General features: G+C 36.5%; 12 protein-coding genes across 12 annotated transcripts; 4 read left to right on the top strand and 8 right to left on the bottom strand.

The window, feature by feature from the left end:
- Positions 1–198: 198 nt before the first annotated feature.
- On the bottom strand, positions 199–1,164 carry C9374_002620 (uncharacterized protein; the record flags this gene model as incomplete). Its single annotated transcript, XM_044692058.1, has 1 exon — positions 199–1,164. The coding sequence occupies one exon, from the start codon at positions 1,162–1,164 to the stop codon at positions 199–201; it is 966 nt and encodes a 321-aa protein (XP_044550166.1).
- A 257-nt stretch (positions 1,165–1,421) lies between these two features.
- On the bottom strand, positions 1,422–2,498 carry C9374_002619 (uncharacterized protein; the record flags this gene model as incomplete). The annotated part of the gene is made up of 1 exon (XM_044692056.1): positions 1,422–2,498. The coding sequence occupies one exon, from the start codon at positions 2,496–2,498 to the stop codon at positions 1,422–1,424; it is 1,077 nt and encodes a 358-aa protein (XP_044550165.1).
- A 552-nt stretch (positions 2,499–3,050) lies between these two features.
- On the bottom strand, positions 3,051–3,971 carry C9374_002618 (uncharacterized protein; the record flags this gene model as incomplete). Its single annotated transcript, XM_044692055.1, has 1 exon — positions 3,051–3,971. The coding sequence occupies one exon, from the start codon at positions 3,969–3,971 to the stop codon at positions 3,051–3,053; it is 921 nt and encodes a 306-aa protein (XP_044550164.1).
- Positions 3,972–4,878: 907 nt separating this feature from the next.
- Positions 4,879–6,893, bottom strand: C9374_002617 (uncharacterized protein; the record flags this gene model as incomplete). Its single annotated transcript, XM_044692054.1, has 3 exons — positions 4,879–5,631; positions 5,673–6,652; positions 6,746–6,893. 3 exons carry the CDS (start codon positions 6,891–6,893, stop codon positions 4,879–4,881), a joined length of 1,881 nt encoding a protein of 626 aa, XP_044550163.1.
- Positions 6,894–7,035: 142 nt separating this feature from the next.
- Positions 7,036–8,897, bottom strand: C9374_002616 (uncharacterized protein; the record flags this gene model as incomplete). The annotated part of the gene is made up of 3 exons (XM_044692053.1): positions 7,036–7,567; positions 7,609–8,626; positions 8,744–8,897. The coding sequence occupies 3 exons, from the start codon at positions 8,895–8,897 to the stop codon at positions 7,036–7,038; spliced, it is 1,704 nt and encodes a 567-aa protein (XP_044550162.1).
- A 441-nt stretch (positions 8,898–9,338) lies between these two features.
- Positions 9,339–9,724, top strand: C9374_002615 (uncharacterized protein; the record flags this gene model as incomplete). The annotated part of the gene is made up of 2 exons (XM_044692052.1): positions 9,339–9,384; positions 9,525–9,724. 2 exons carry the CDS (start codon positions 9,339–9,341, stop codon positions 9,722–9,724), a joined length of 246 nt encoding a protein of 81 aa, XP_044550161.1.
- Positions 9,725–9,837: 113 nt separating this feature from the next.
- C9374_002614 (uncharacterized protein) lies at positions 9,838–10,973 on the top strand (the record flags this gene model as incomplete). Its single annotated transcript, XM_044692051.1, has 2 exons — positions 9,838–9,867; positions 10,050–10,973. 2 exons carry the CDS (start codon positions 9,838–9,840, stop codon positions 10,971–10,973), a joined length of 954 nt encoding a protein of 317 aa, XP_044550160.1.
- Positions 10,974–11,145: 172 nt separating this feature from the next.
- Positions 11,146–12,534, bottom strand: C9374_002613 (uncharacterized protein; the record flags this gene model as incomplete). The annotated part of the gene is made up of 1 exon (XM_044692050.1): positions 11,146–12,534. One exon carries the CDS (start codon positions 12,532–12,534, stop codon positions 11,146–11,148), a length of 1,389 nt encoding a protein of 462 aa, XP_044550159.1.
- A 192-nt stretch (positions 12,535–12,726) lies between these two features.
- C9374_002612 (uncharacterized protein) lies at positions 12,727–13,184 on the bottom strand (the record flags this gene model as incomplete). Its single annotated transcript, XM_044692049.1, has 3 exons — positions 12,727–12,947; positions 12,999–13,067; positions 13,124–13,184. 3 exons carry the CDS (start codon positions 13,182–13,184, stop codon positions 12,727–12,729), a joined length of 351 nt encoding a protein of 116 aa, XP_044550158.1.
- A 487-nt stretch (positions 13,185–13,671) lies between these two features.
- C9374_002611 (uncharacterized protein) lies at positions 13,672–14,046 on the bottom strand (the record flags this gene model as incomplete). The annotated part of the gene is made up of 1 exon (XM_044692048.1): positions 13,672–14,046. One exon carries the CDS (start codon positions 14,044–14,046, stop codon positions 13,672–13,674), a length of 375 nt encoding a protein of 124 aa, XP_044550157.1.
- A 333-nt stretch (positions 14,047–14,379) lies between these two features.
- Positions 14,380–15,496, top strand: C9374_002610 (uncharacterized protein; the record flags this gene model as incomplete). The annotated part of the gene is made up of 4 exons (XM_044692047.1): positions 14,380–14,483; positions 14,614–14,784; positions 14,843–14,869; positions 14,956–15,496. The coding sequence occupies 4 exons, from the start codon at positions 14,380–14,382 to the stop codon at positions 15,494–15,496; spliced, it is 843 nt and encodes a 280-aa protein (XP_044550156.1).
- Positions 15,497–15,519: 23 nt separating this feature from the next.
- On the top strand, positions 15,520–16,415 carry C9374_002609 (uncharacterized protein; the record flags this gene model as incomplete). The annotated part of the gene is made up of 3 exons (XM_044692045.1): positions 15,520–15,705; positions 15,753–15,835; positions 15,914–16,415. 3 exons carry the CDS (start codon positions 15,520–15,522, stop codon positions 16,413–16,415), a joined length of 771 nt encoding a protein of 256 aa, XP_044550155.1.
- Positions 16,416–16,451: the final 36 nt, after the last annotated feature.

Below are 16,451 nucleotides of genomic sequence, written 5' to 3'. Positions count from 1 at the left end.
GTTCATTTTACAAGGTGTTCCATTGGTCTAATATGACATTTAATTCATATCTTCTTTGGATAGTATACCTCATGTTTATTCCTCTACTGTCCTAAAGTTTGAACTCTTAATGTTTGCCTTTATGTAAACATTTTTTTCTTGTTGATTTTATAATACACCATAGAAAATGATTCTTTTCAAGAGATTCAAACACATCCCTTACTCATTTCCTGTCTCTTCCTTCTCACCCTTCTTATAATAATCCTGTAACTGATCATACAAAACCAACACCAATGCAGATCCAACCGAACGTAAAACTAATGCACCAGCTCCATCAAAGAATGAACGCCAACCTTCTTGTCTCAGAATTTTCTTGAAACAATCCAAAGTTCCCTTATAAACCCATTGTTCGCGAGGTTTTTCACCTTGCATTTGAAGACGTTTTACAACCGTGTCCAATGGATAGGAAATGTAACTTGAAGCAATGGAGGTGGTTTGAGCAATGACAAATCTACTTAAAAATCCTTTCGTTCCCGAGTCGTTGTGATATGGATTGAATTCTCTAAGTGTGTCATAAAATCCAAAATAGAGAAATCTAAAAGGTACAAAAGAGATGGATGTAAGCATGGAGAGAGTAAAACCTGGATAGAGGCCAAGGAAGCCATTGGGGCCTTTGGCAGTTTTTACCAAGCAATCGGTCAAGCCATTGAATGTTTTGACTTTGCCAATGTCAGCTGTCAATCGAGTTCTGGCATAGTCGAGTGGATAGACAAGACTTACTGTAACCAAGCCAGACAAAGAACCAGACACCATTTGAACAAGGAAGAATTTTCCAAACTCTGTCTTTGGATCGTACTTTGGAAAGAGTTTTTTAAAAACATCTTTCATTGGCAAAGCAATTGCTTGTGTTGGATAATACCGAATGACATTGGTGAAATTTCCATTCCAGTAAGATTTGATACCTTGTTCACGTGCCAATCGAACAAAGCAATCCATAATACCTTTGAAGGGAGGAATTTCACCTCTGATGATCTCTGGATTGGCTCTTGATGTTTGTAACACAATTCTGACACGTTCGATGGGAGCTGTTATGGTTTTAGCTACTGCACCAGAAGCTCCACCGAGTGTGAAATCTTTGAGAAAGGTGTAAGTGGAGGAAGGCGATGTTGTGTGTTGCTCAGGCATGTTGTTGATTTTTTTGTTTTATTTCGCATGGACAGTTGTCAAATTGTTGGACGTTTAACAGGTTGTGCAGTGAATATTAATATTCAAAATTAATCATTTAAATATAATTTTGATTACAACCTTTCGTCACTGTTTTGATGGTTTCATTTTGATTGAGATCCTTATGGACAGTGTGAACTTCCTCCTTCTATTAATAATAAAATTCATGTTTTTTAATTGGTTGATGAAATGGTATCAATATTGAAAAGTTCAGAATTCTATTCATCATAATCGTCATCATCCTCAGAGTCTGAATCCAACACAAGCAAGGTATGTTGAGGTGGTTTAGGTGTGGCAGTAACCTCTTGAGAAGCTCCGTTTGAATCCTCTTGTTTCGTCTCTTCCTCCACACTCGAGCTAGAGACAATCTTAATATTCTTCTCTTCATTCTGCTCTGCTTCTCGTTCCATATATTCACTCTTTGTGATAAATCTTCCTTGCTCCTCAATGTTTTGACCAAAGAATTTACCAATCACTTCAATTTCTTCCTCAATTAATTCATATTCATCGTCACCATCGAGATGATCAGTTTCGGCTGCTGGCTGCACAATTTCTCCAGTGCCAATTCTTCGATAGGCACCAACAGTATCATCAAAGAAGAGATCAGTAGCGACTTTTTCAGCCATTTCCTTGCCATAAGTCTCTTCCATCTGAGATAATTCCATATATTGTTTCAAAGACTCTCGTTGTTGATATTTGGAACGAATATACTTTTCAATCTCGGGATGAATGCAAATCCACAAACTCAACACGATCAACATCACTGGAATGGCAATCAATCCATTCAATCTCGGATCATATTCCAACACCACAGCATTCACATCCGATCCAGAATAAAAACATTCAAATTTCTGACCCACTCGATACGAATGATAAAACTCATTCCGTATGGCCGATGAAAGGACATAACCAGCCTCTCTCGTATTCCACCATGACTCAGCAGATGGTCCGTACAGAGTCGAGACAATTTGTTGATTCCCGTTCGAGCTACCTCCAGTACTGGCACTGTAACTCACTGTAAATTCTGTACGAAATTTACGGAAAGTGGCCTTCTCATCGGAACCAATGAAGGAAGCATTCATGTATTTGGCCAACAAGGTACACTCGGTGGAGATGGGAGCAAATTGCCACATGGGCACCAAAAAGGCAATGATGAAGACAATACTCACCAAAGAAAAGAGAAGGAAGATACAGGAACAAATGTGATTGGAGTGAATGTAGTCGTACCAACGTTTTTTAGTTTCATCGTGAATGGTTGAGGAGGTTTTCATGAAGGAATTGTTGTTTTCTTCCATGATGATGTGTGCTGTTGGTTTCAGAGAACAAGTGAATCGGATCAAAGTTTAAAGATTTGTAATGATTTGTCAAAAGGTGACTGGTGGCTTGGTTAGAGGGTGGCTGTTGTTGTTGTGTTTCTGTGGTTTTGATGTTGATCAAGACGACTGTTGTTGTTGATGGCCAATAGAAAACACAAGTACCACACAAACAACTTGTATTTTTTTTGTTTGGAACTGACAGTTGACAGCCGTCTCTTCACCAACAAATTGTTGGTGTAAAATTCAAGTGTTGTGCCCCAATTCCTCCATGTGTTTTATTAATTTCTAACAATCTCATCAATGATGCTTGTCTTTGTTGCAAGAATAATTTGCTCATCGTAGACAAAGAGATTCGAAAAATACAGCAATTTTGGTGACCTAGCAATCATTTCAAATTAGCTCAGTGTTCAATTCACATCTGCAAATGAGTCATTGCTTAAAGTTGAGATTATTAATAATTTCAAAAATGACGATACAAAACTCCATCGTGAAGGCAGTGAAAGGTGTATTGCCTTCAAGACAAGTTTTTCTCTACTTTTTCTTGGTTACCGTTTTTTCTTTCTCTATTGTACTCTTGAGTAGTAATTGTAATTGGTCCACAATTTCTAAGATTTCATTGTCCATATCTTCTGTAATTCCAATAGCATCTTGCTCATATACATCTGTGAAAATGGCACATGTTATGTCTGTCTTTACAAAAATGCTGCAAATAAGTGTGGGAGATCCAAGTGAACAATTTGAAATGTTTGTTGGCGTCAATGCTCCACCATTGCTGCTAATTCCACTGATGTTATTACTTCCTCCAGGTAAAATACCACTACATCCACGTATGTGATAAATTCCTTGATTAATGAATTGTTGAGTCTCATCTTCTGAGAAGAGTTTTACAAAATTTTCAACGCTTTCTAAATATTGTCTCAGCCTCTGTGCTAGGTCTTCGACGGACCCGACAACAAAACCAATACCCATATTAGGGGGTCCTTCCGTGGTTGGTGAATGTGATGACTGGCTTGTAGAGGTGGTAAGATGAGAGGCAGAGATTCCAATTTGTGATGTCAAATTTGTTGCAGACATGGTGTCTTTTGGTGAGTATGCAACCATGCTTGGATTTGTACCATGTTGTGGTTTTTTAGTTGGAGAGATGATGGGAGGTGGTGATCCAGAACCATTTGATGCTGAATATTGATTATTGACAATTGTAATAGGTTGTGTTGGCGTATTGTTGATCGGGGTGGTATTTGGATTGTTGGAAGAGGTGTTGGAAGGTGATGAAGTGGTTTGATTGTTGGAAAGTAGAATTTTGGGATCGTGATAAAAGATGGTGTGCGTGTAATTAGACATGATGACCGTTTTGAACTGTTGATTCTTGTAAATGTCTCGTAATTGCTCCACCTTGGTTTCAATTTGAGAGACCAGTTTTGGACTCACTCCGTTGCTTCTCTGGCAAACCATTCCTTTATATTTTGAATTGTTGTTGATGATGATGGTCTATTCTACAATTTGAAAAAGCAACAATAATTTCAAATTACAATATAAATCAATCCCGTTTCAATAAAAATCCTTATAGATGTAATATTACGTTGATGGGATGATGATTACTGGCAAATGATGATTTTATTGGATGAAGGAGAGAGAATCCCCGAAACGAGGCTTTTTCTGAATTTTTTTAACTGTGTGATGATTCATTCAAACAACCGTTGACGCTACAAATTTGAATCATTCGTGCAGTGAAGTGAGAATGGTGAGGTTCAAATGAATGATTGACTTTCTGTGAATCTGAATTTGATTGTCTGTGAATCTGGGTCAGGTTGAATCCTTGCTAACCAAGGAGAATCATTGTTTAGAATATTATAAAAAATGGGAGCATGAACAAGCGTTTGATTTCGTTGGTTTCGGGATGATATTGAATAGAATTGTCGGAAAGGAATGATGTGTATGATAATTTGCACACCTACGTAGGAAGTTGGATTGAATGGTGGGAAATTGTACTTTCATATGATGAAAATTGTGTTTTTTGCCAAGCCTAATACTTGTTATTGGGTTCTTTCTGACCAATTGGGTGAGAATGAAGAATGTACACGCTAATCTTCTCACTGAGAGAAAGTACAATTGTTCCTTCAACTCCACAACAAGCTTGTATGCTCCTTTTTGATAATTTTATTTAGTATCATCATTACTCGAGTATTTGCTTTTTGCCGACCTTTAAATTGAAAAGTATTTGCATTCATTGGGTAATGTAAATACTTTGCAGCGTAAAGGTTGTCGAAAGATTCTTTGCTGCTACATTTTGCGGAGCAATTAATAATATTATTATCTCACGAATCAAGTGGCCATGAGAATTCATGAATTATTATACAATTTATTTCTTCTTTTTCTTGGATCCCTTCTTGGAAGGCTTACTAAAGTCATAGTCATCAGAATCATCCTTTTTGGAGAGTACTTTTCTGGTAGAGTTTTTCACAAGACATCCTGATTTACCATCGAATGAGTATTGTCCCATGACACTCAAATCAGCTCCAAGCCATGCATAGTTTTTCACTTTTTTGCTTTCGAATGCACTTGGATCATTCACTTGGAATGTCTTATTTTGCAAGAATATTTTGAAGCACTCAAAGGCAACTTGTTTTTGATTTTCTAATTGTTGTTCTGCTGAGAGATCTGATGAGCTACCAGGATGAATTGGTGCAAATTTCATGTTGCTTGTGTCAAATAATGGTTGACTCGTCGAAGATGAGGTAGCAGCTGATTGCGAGACATGCTCTTCTGATGAAGATTCCTTACTTAATGTTTGTGAAACATTGTTGAAAGTTTGGACTGGTAGTGGCTGGCTTAATGACTGTGATGGCAATAACATTTGTTCTCTCTTTTCTTCATCCTCATCTTCTGCATCACTCACAGGATCATGAATGGCATCTTGTTCAGCATCCTCAACTTCTTCCTCTTGCAGAACACTCCAAAAATTACCTCGGTTGGGATTGTGAGAAAAATTGTCATTCTCCTCGTCACTTTCCTGCTGGTCACTTGATTTCGTTGCTGACGAAGCAGCAGTCGAGGTGGATGACAACTTGGAAAGCATATCTTTCACAAAATCTCCAGTTGGAGTATTGGCTAACTTTCCACGAGAACACGAGTAGCCAATGAAGTATTGCTTACTCCTTTTTGTGACAATTGAATTGCTTTCAAAAGTATAGGCCAAACTTCTCCTTCAAACTTGTCCAATATTCTTGCCGCAATTTCAATTCGAAATTTTGAAACTGATTGTCTCATTTCAGCAGTCCAATATACTCCACTAATAACATCATCAATCACATCATTCATAATCGCCTTAATAAGATGTCGTTCTCTAATTTTTTCAGCAGAGAATGCAGACATAGCACCACTGCCACTACTTGGAGCACTGGATTCACTTCCTCCTCCTCCTGAAATTCCATGAAAACACATGTAATATTTTGTTTTCACCTTGTAAAAATCTCCATCTTCAAATCGAATGACATATCCTTCGACTCCTTTTTGTTCATAAATTTCCGATAGTAATTTGTGAGGTTCGTCTGTACCTTGTGGGAAATCTTTCCACAAGCTCACTAAATTCACAGCCTTTTCCCAGTCAGGATGTTTTCGTAAAAGTTCTTTCATTTTAGAATAGGAAAGATATTGACCGGTTTCGTTGTGTCGAATAGCAAGCAATGTTAATTTTTCTTCCAAGTATTTGATCACAATGATGTTTTGAGGACTTGTGTATTCGAAAAGGCATGACATGCCATTGTCAAGACAATGTTTGCAAAATTCTAAAAATGGTTTTCTCAATCCTTTGTGTTGTAAATTCTTATCAATGTATCCTTGAACTTGATTCTTAGCCATTGCTGTTAATCCAAGCATGGTAGTGAATGCAATATCAGAGACATCTTTGGCTTTCTTTTTAGTGAAAATTGGAGCCACGAGAGAACCGTCCATTTTCTCAATCACAACAAAAGGTCTCCTCCAATTAATTCGATCTACATGACTTTCTGGTTTTTCATTAATATTAAAGAATTTGTGAAATTTTCGACAGACAAGCTTGTCGTTTTCTGCATCAAAAACAATTCCTCTACATTCACGGCGAAGGAGATGCATGGTTCGTTCCTTGTCACTCAAATCTAAATTAGGTCGAATCATGTGATGATCACCATGGAATATTAAAAACATGTAATTGAGAAATTCATCATTTCAACACATAGTTGTTCACGTACTATTCATGTCGGTAAGATCGGAAAAGGTATTTTCAACTACGCTCTTATATTTAATAAATCGAAAGCCTTCGTCAATTTGTGTGACGAACTCTTTCCTTCCAACGATGCAATCTTTCACATCGGAATATGATTTAATGATTGGAAACATGATGTTTGGTCTCAAAGATGTGTAAGTCGAATTTGTTCTATTTTTTAGTTTTTTAAAAATAAAAATTGATGATTTCTTTTTGTGAATTGAAAAGGGTTTTCTGTCATCAATTTGAGAATTGAATATTTGAAGGTCAATCCCTCTAGAGTGCAGGAAAAGAATGCTTGAACTTGCTCAAAACTATTTGGTCAAGTATTTCGAAATTATTTTCTTTGGGCGGAATGGTGCCAAGTCGAATCATTTCTTGTAAGGTGTTCAGGGCAGAGATTGTTCGTTCTTCATTAGGCAAGCATTTGAATTTCACATAGAAATGTAATCGGTAGCCAATCGGTAAAAAATCCACGTCATGCTCAAGACCTTGTTTTGCTTTTTCTGAAATGGAGGAAATTTTAGCAGCTCGTTGCTCCTGCTCGTCCCTCTTCTTCCATTCTTCTCTCTTTCGTTGTGCTTCAATTTGTTTTTTTGCTCTCTTTTTAACATTTTCTTTTTGGTTGACCAAATCGTTAAGGTAAAATTTAAGCTCGTGAGCTAGTTGAATCCATGACGATCTCTGAACTGGTTTTTTCTCGTCTTGTTTTTTATCGCCACTATTAGATCTCGTTGATAAATAATTCTGAACATGTTTGAATGAAGCCGAAGTTTCTAGCATGATTTGAGGATAAAGCGAGTGTGTTCTGAAAGTTTCCATTCCTTGTTAGCACAAACGTCCATATACTCTGGGCGCATATTCCCTGAATTGTTGTACACAAATTTCTCCAGAGAAGGATCTTTCAATGCCGTGTGGACTAAAATGAGTGAATCTCCTGGTGCTGTTGGGATGAACATTCTTTCTTGTGAAAATAGTGAAATGTCAATAAACTCTTCGTCAATTTCTTTCGGATAGAGCCAGTGTGAAATTGCAAGACCAATCATTTTTCGAATTTGGTGGTATAAGAATCCGCTAGCTGTGACCTTAATAGAAATTCCTCGTAGCGTCTCAGCTGTAGATAGAGGTGTGGTTGAAGACGAGTACAGCTTGAAATGTGGTATTGGAAGAGTATGAGATTTAGCTTGACATTGCAAAACTGTTCTGTAAAACTGTCTTCCAACAGAGTCGGAAAGTGTTAAATCTTGAAATAATTCATCGTCTTGGTCTTCTTCATCTTCCACTTTGTTTGAATGATTGGACTGCGCAGACGATGCGCTTGTGAAATTTTGAAAATTTCTGAATCCTTCCATTTTTGAAAAAACACTATTGAATCTTGTGCAAATCTGTTCCAAGTTAATTTCAGGTAACTGTGCTCGACCCTTCTTTTGTGAATTTGATTGATTTGTATTTGGAATGCTTCGACAAACTTCATACATGGCCTTTAGACAAAATTGAGGAATAAAGTATTCGTATGTTCTCCACATTCCAAATTGTCTACAATTAAATTCTTCGTTGTCCTCTAAAACATCCATGTGAAATACTTGTAGAATATCATCCGATGCAAATGAATTATTGAGCTCGCTCCTCCATTCAGAAAGTTTTGCTTTTATATTTGGGGCAGTAGGTGGAATGTTGCAAGAAAAGAAATTTGCAACGGCATGCACTCCTTTATCGGTTCTACTCGATGCGTTCCAATCCATGTTAGTATGGAGCTTTGTGTAAAATTCTTGTTTTTTTCCATAATCATTTTCTTGTTGTCTAGTAAGCTGTTTGACACCTAACATTCCGACTTGATGCATGTGTTTAAGCAATTTTCCTTCAATAGCTGTAAATTTTCCAGTGTATAAATAATTAGTGATGGACGATAGCAATTATTATTATTCAATTCCAACAGAGTCATTATTCATCATCATCATTGGCTCGTATTTTCCAAATTACATACTCTTCTCCACTGAAACATTTCTTTGAAATTGAGATCCACTCACTCCATTTCCGCTATATCCAACACACATCAAGAGCCTTTTCAGTCGTTCATTGTTTCCGAAGTTGGTCATCTGTTGTTGTTTCATGATGACCTTGTTGAACACTTGCGTCATTTTTTCTTTTTGATTGCACCCTCCTTTCGATGATAATGCAGATGTTTCAAAGAACATTGATCCTTTGCTTTATCGACAGGTGTCATTATAACAACTTTGAGTGTACCAACAAGTTACGGACGGGGAAGGGTCGTTCAAAAAAATGCAAGCAAACAAACAAGCAAAAAAGACTGGAAAATCACCTTGTTGCCATCACCTGCTTCCGATGCTCAAAAGCCATTCAACTACGTGAGTGGAGCTGAAGCTATCACTTCCTCTTCTACATCCACAACGGGCACATCATCTTCTGCTCTGTCGGAAAAGAAACAACAACAACTCGATCTTAAACAAAAGAAATGTTGGGAATTTGCTACAAGTCCATTCCGTAATTTATTTATGAACGCTTTTCTATTGTGGATGATCGGAAATCAAATTAATATTTTTCCAATAATATTTACAGTAATGGCCATCATCAATCCAGTGAAAGCTATTTTGAGTGTTGGGCAAGGTATGTGAAAATTGTTGTAATTTGAAAAGATTGGTGGACAATATATTATTCGTATTATTGAAATATTCGATCATGTGATAATTATTATTGGAATATGAATTTTTTGTTGAACAAATTCGAAATGTTGACAATCATCATAGCCTTCCAAACATTTGATTCAGAAGATGGTGGTAAAATCAGCACATTCCTTCCCAAAGTTGTTTACATTCTTCTTCAATGTGTTGCTCTTGGAATGTCGATGGTCAAGTTATACTTCATGGGGTTGTTGCCGAATGAATCCGATTGGGCTCACACCACTCCTCTCCATCCAACCGAATTTGTAGTACCGCTCAATAATTAAAAATTAATACATTGTTCTTTGTAGATTAGGCTGAATTAATATATTGTTATTGATAATTCTAATACTAATTCCATAATTATTAAAATCAAATTCAAAAAACCACAATTAAAAAAATGAAGAAGAAAGTGTTGTTGATGGGAAAGGTAGGTTCTTGGTTGATCTTCTCACCAACTCCAAATATTTCTTTCATCACTTTCAATCTACGTGATAAACGTAATTTGAAATTTCCAAACCGATGGTTGTAAAAATTATTATTCTTGCCATTCTCCCGAACCGAAATATTGTTGTTATAATTGGTGATACCGGAACACGATTCATGATACAGAGTGGAAGTGGTAAAACCTCCATGCGTTCAATCATCTTTGCTAATTATATTGCTCGTGATACGATGCGTCTTGGAGCTACCATAGACGTGGAACACAGTCACGTAAAATTTCTTGGAAATCTCGTATTGAATTTGTGGGATTGTGGAGGACAAGAGGCATTCATGGAAACTTATTTAGAATCACAAAGAGATCACATTTTCCGTCATGTGGAAGTATTAATTTATGTTTTTGACATTGAGAGTAAGGAATTGACAAAAGACTTGGCATACTATCATGACTGTTTGGAAGCCATCATGCAAAATTCCAAGAACGCTAAAATATTTTGTCTAATTCACAAAATGGATCTGGTTCCTGAGGAGCAACGTGACAAAATTTTCCGTAAAAAGGAGCAAGAATTGAAACAGCTATCTGCTCCAATGAAGATCACATGTTTCCGTACTTCAATTTGGGATGAGACGCTCTACAAGGCATGGAGTACAATTGTCTATAGTTTAATTCCAAACATTCAGAGCATTGAGGCTAATTTAGATAACTTTACCAAGATTTGTGGAGCTGATGAAGTAGTTTTGTTTGAAAGAGCAACATTCCTTGTCATTTCACATAGCACGAGCAATGAGCATCCAGATGTACACCGTTTTGAAAAAATTTCTAACATTATTAAGCAATTCAAATTGAGTTGCTCCAAAGCACAATCTCAATTCCAAAGCATGGAAGTGAAGAATTCTCAATTCTCTGCCTACATTGAAGGATTTACACCAAACACCTATATCATGGTGATTTTAAGTGATACTTCCATTCAAAGCGAAGCTGTTCATATGAATATCAGAGTAGCAAAGAAACACTTTGAAAAGTATCTCAAAATATCTACAACAAGTGAAGGAGGAACAGGAGGTGTCTATGATCCATCCTCGAATGTGTTATAAATGAATTATTTGAATGTGTGACGAATTCACGAGCAGATGTTTCTCAACCTGAGCTAATACTGGTCACCTCAATGACAATTTCCATACTATTTAAATGTACGTTAATTATATTGAACTATTTTCAATTCCAACACTGCAAAAAGAAACACCATGTTATCACATATACATTTATTTATCGGCATTCCTTGGGATTCAAGTACTTATCACCTTGAATTTCGAGCATTTCTTGTCTGACACGCCATCTATGATTCTTTTGTTGATTTTGCTGATTTTTAAGGAAGGTGTCATTCTTCCATACCGAATTTAATTCTCTCCATCTCGATACTGGATCGTTCACCTTCTTTCGGTAGGAGACTGGCTTCTTAACATTGGTTTTGAATGGAAGGGGTCTAGAAATTGATTGAGACGTTGAAACGGACGTTACAGATGATCGTACCATGCTCGACCGATTACCGTTTGGAGATGATTTTGATGTATCCTTAGTGGGAGTTCTTAATTGAGGTTCTGTTGGTGGTGTTTTTACAGGAGGGGCTGTTTTTGGTCGACTCATTGGAAGACTGGGAGGAGTGTAGTTTGCCGATTCCAATGGCTTGAATTTGATTTTTGAGGATGGTGAATCATTTTCTCTAGAAATTCTGCTGGGAGGACTGTGATAATCATCCACATGTTGACTTTGCCGTATTGGAGATTTAACAGTCTCAATTTTTGGAGTAACCAAATTCCTAGCATCTCGGTGTTGAGATTTGATTTTTTGAAAGTCTTTGAGTGATGAGTAGTGATTGTTGTAGTACGTAGTGGTATCATAACCTTCGTCTTCTGTTACACTTGGACTATCCCGTTGCATGGATACGTTTCTGGCTGGTGAATCGGTTTGCATTTTGGAGTTGTTATGTGTTTTTGAGCTTGGACTGTGAAGTTGAGGAGATTCATATTTCTGATAGGGCTGTTTTTTGGAAGGCGTTTCAGAAATAACATGATCGTTCAAAACAGGTGGGTTAAAAACTGGAATGAAGGCGTCTTCATCTTGCTCCTCTTGCAAGCTTTCCTCCTCTTCCTCGTCATGGTTGCCCTCCTCATACTCCTCGTCGTCATGATACTCTTGGTCTTCGACATTAACCTGGTCTTCATCGTCGCGAGAAAATATTGAAGAAGAATTAGTTCGGGAGGTGTTGTTTTCTTCATGAAGAACCTCAATGTTTTGATTTTTCAATTCGGCGATGAAATCTTGCACTACGTCTTCAGGAACATTCGTGTACCCGAGTCTTTCAAGCTGAGCAATCAAATCTCCACGAGTCATCTTGATGTGCTGAGTACTAGAACCTTCAAAGTTCTCCTTCGCTGGAGTCTCAATGGGTAGAGGTTCCGTTTTAGCTGAAGTAGTATCGTATTCCTCTTCATCTTCATAGGTCCCTTCTTCATCATCTTCAGTTTCTCCGCTTTCCACTGAATATTCATACCCCTCATCATTCATGAGGAAGGAGTTTTCATCCTTGGTTTCCAATTCTTCATTTTCTTCATATTCATCCTCACTGAGGCTATAGACTGTATAGGATCGAGACATTTTTTTGTTTGAACAAAATTGTACTTTGGGCGCTAAAATTTGGCGCTTTTTCTTTCGCTGCAAAAGTTGACTCTTGCTCAGTTTATGGAAATTAAGCATAAGGCAGATATTTGTGACACATCCATCATTATGGTCTGATACACTCTAACTGGTTCTTGGGTATATGTCACTCAAGAACACCTTTGCTGAGGATTATCGCTTCCACCTTCGACCTGGATGTTCACAGTTTCGTTTTGGGTATTTAGAAGCCATTGGCTTCTTTTTAGAGTTTCTTGTTCGTATTCGTTCAATGGTATATCCAAGCGAATAAGGATCGGTTCCATTCAAGAATGCCTCAAAAGGTTTTTTAAACATTGGCATACTTTTGATCAAGGATAATAACCAAACGAATTCGAAATAATACTCGACTCCGTCTGTGATATCATACGTTATTATGAGAAATTTCAATCTTATGCACAATTTACCTTTAATGAACCAAGCGGACCACATGACAAATCGTTCTTTACGATATTCTATGTCTGGTTCCGTTTGGTCTGCCGGCCAGAAATGTTTGTTTGAAGAGTCATAGAAATTATGAATGGTCGCTTACCTCTTGGATATAAACCGTCCCATATCAAAGGCACGACATCAACAAATACCAATGACCTCATTTGTGTTGGTTTTTTTGAATATTGTCTTCTTCAGAATTCACATGAAAACTTGGATTTTTATTGTGTGTAAATATTTCACGATACAAAAATAGGAAACGTGAAAAATCCACTGATCATCTTCGATGTGTCCTATTCATAGAATAGCAACGGAACACGTGAAATTGTAAGCTACTCCATCGTTGTGTTGGAACTGTATTGACCAAATAATGTCTCACTCAACACAAAACCATTTCGTTCGTAGAGTTTCTGAGCCGAATCATTTTCTGAACGAACCAATAATCGAACACCTGCCAATTTCAAATTCTGAGTCCATTCTTTCGCCTTATTCAATAATAAAGATGCCACTCCCATTCTTCTAAATTTCGTTCTTACAAATAATTCGTCGACATAGGTATAACCAATTTTGGAATTTAATTTTGGAAGCAAGACAAGGTTTAAAAATCCAACAGGAATCCATGGATTCTGTAATTGATTATTTTCATCATAGCTATGTGAACTTGAACATGCTTTTCATGATTGTTTTCATTTGTAACGAAATCAGCATGAGCACAGGCAATGAAAATCCAAAATGTATCATTTCTGAAACTACAATGATGAGCTTGTTCATTGAAGAATGAGTCACTTCTTTCAAAAACGTATCTAAATGTTGTTTTGCATCTTCATGATGTTTGTTTTCAAATTTAAATTGTTCATCCAATAACAGAATTAAATCGGAATAAGTTTCTGAATCGATTCCATTCATATTAACGCAATGAAATGGATCATTCGCATCGAGTGTTTTACAAACTGAAGAACATTTCGCAGTAGAAAGAGGTGCCACAATTTTGACAGAAAATAATAATTGAGGAGAGTTTGCTTGCATTTTGTTTTTTGTGAATGAAAATGAAGTTTGTGAAAATCGTCCAATAAAGATTTGAATAATTTTATTGCAAATCACATTTTACAGTTGCATGTCACTTACAAAATGGAGGGTCGTTCTTTTTGTCTCTCATTATTATCCACCGCCACTAATTTCGCCTTTTATGGACGCCATAAGCTGAATTCCTTTTTAGAAATTTCGTTGAAAAACAAAAAATTCAAAAAAAATCATTCTAGTGGTTCCTCCTATATGCCAACCGAAATATTTACTGGATCATCATCTCCATAACCATTTTGTTACAATTTTACTTGACAAACATTTTGAAAAGTTCCGAAAATGATTTCGTATTTACAACGAACAAAAACACTTCCCCGTACGGAAACAGTGAATTTTGCAAACATCACGTTACTTATGGTGAATGATGTTTATGAAATGTTGCCGTAAGTATTCTATAAATTTATTTGAATGATGAATGACATTTTGGCATGTCGCTCAATAAATAATTTAAAAATTATTTAAATATTGTGTAAAAATTATTGGTGCATCCAATTCCGATCACGATCAACACAGAGACGACAAGGGTGTAGGTGGCTTGGCCGAATTATCAACCATGATTGATAACGAAAAGAGTAAATCACGATTTGCCATTGCAACTTTGAATGGTGACTTCTTATCAGCCTCTACATTGGCTGAGAAGTATAAGGGAGCTCATATGATTGATGTCGTCAATCAAATGCCAATGTAAGTTTCAATTTATAATCAATGAATTGTGAAGTTTTGGAATTTTTTGGAATTTTAGAGATTTTGTTTGTCCTGGAAATCATGAGTAGGTATTAATGACAAAAACTTTCCATACATTATAATGTCATGATAAAAAATTATTATAATTTTATTCCATCCCTTGTTGAATAGATTTGATTTTGGAAGTGAAATTTTGGAACAACGAATTGCAGAATCTAGATTTTCATGGATTTGTTCAAATATTGTGTACAATAATTCAGATGAAAAATCCTATGACAATAGTGAAAAGAATATTTTGAAGGGATGTCTCAGAAAAAAGATTTTGACAGATCCTTCCTTAGATGGTTTAAAAATTGGTTTATTTGGTCTCTGCACAAAAAACAGTGAATATCTCAGTAGACCTGGAAAATTAATTAAATTTCTTCCATCCATTCCAATTGCAAGAAAGATGGTCAATGAATTAAGAAACCAAGACAAGTGTGACGTGGTCATTGCAATCACTCATCTCAATATTGCTGATGACAAGGAATTAGTGAAACGAGTACCAGGAATTGACATTGTTTTAGGAGGACACGATCATGAACCATTTACAGTGGTCAGAGAAAATTGTCTCATTCACAAAGCTGGTCATGATGGCCAATATTTAACACGAATTGATTTAAAGATTGAGAAAAATAAGACAACAGTTCAAGATGACATTTTCAAACAGTGAAAGTCTATCCCTCATGCAACATGATGATTAATCATGGGTACAAACCAAAAAAGAAAGTGTCAGATGTCATTGAAAAGTACATGAGTACGTTACCTCCTGGAATTATGGAACAAATTGGAGTGACTGAATCAAAGCTCTATTCATCTACCGAGAGTTGTCGAACAAAGGAAACAACGTTTGGTAATTTTATTGCAGATCTCTTGTTGGAGGTAAGTGAATTTCGAGTTTGTTTTTAATTTTCAAACAATTTGTAAAGGTTTTTGGATGTGAAATTGCCATGTTTAATGGAGGTGGAATTAGAGGAGATCGTTTCTACGATGCTGGTAAAAAAATTACAAGGTACGTGTTGATTTAAGGCTTTTTGTTATATGGATGAAATTTGGGATTGATTGATTTAACATTATTTCAATGACAAAGATATGACATGTTAAAAGAATTTCCCTTCCCCAATGAGTTAGCTCTTACAACCATTCTAGGAAAAGATCTATTAGCAGCGGTCGAAGAGGGAGTTCAAAAGGCAGAAAAGGTTGTTGGAGCATTTCCTCATTTTTCAAAAGGAATTAAAATCGTGTACGACAGTAAGAAACCACCCTTGCAACGAGTCGTAGAAATGACCTTTAACGGTGACAAGATTGATGAGCAAAGAGTGTATCGATTCGCAACTGTTACATACTTGTTAAAAGGAGGTGACGGATATACGAGCTTGCAACGAGCTCAAATTATTGACCATCCGAAAAATAATCACAAGATATTCGACATTGTTGTTGAATGGATTGAACATCACAGAACGTTGAAAGCAGAAATCGAGCATAGAATTGTTGACTTGGCTCGTGAAATCATCACCAACAAGTGGAGTGGAACTAAGGGTGGTGAAGATGATGATAATTGTGTGCAATTTGGTGACAATCTTTCATTCTAATTTTTGTATCTTGTAAAATTTTAATATTTTTAGTTT

The sequence above is a fragment of the Naegleria lovaniensis genome (genome assembly GCF_003324165.1).
Source record: "Naegleria lovaniensis strain ATCC 30569 chromosome Unknown tig016, whole genome shotgun sequence".
Lineage (NCBI taxonomy): Eukaryota > Heterolobosea > Eutetramitea > Acrasida > Naegleriidae > Naegleria > Naegleria lovaniensis.
This window is presented reverse-complemented; position numbering and strand designations above follow the sequence as displayed.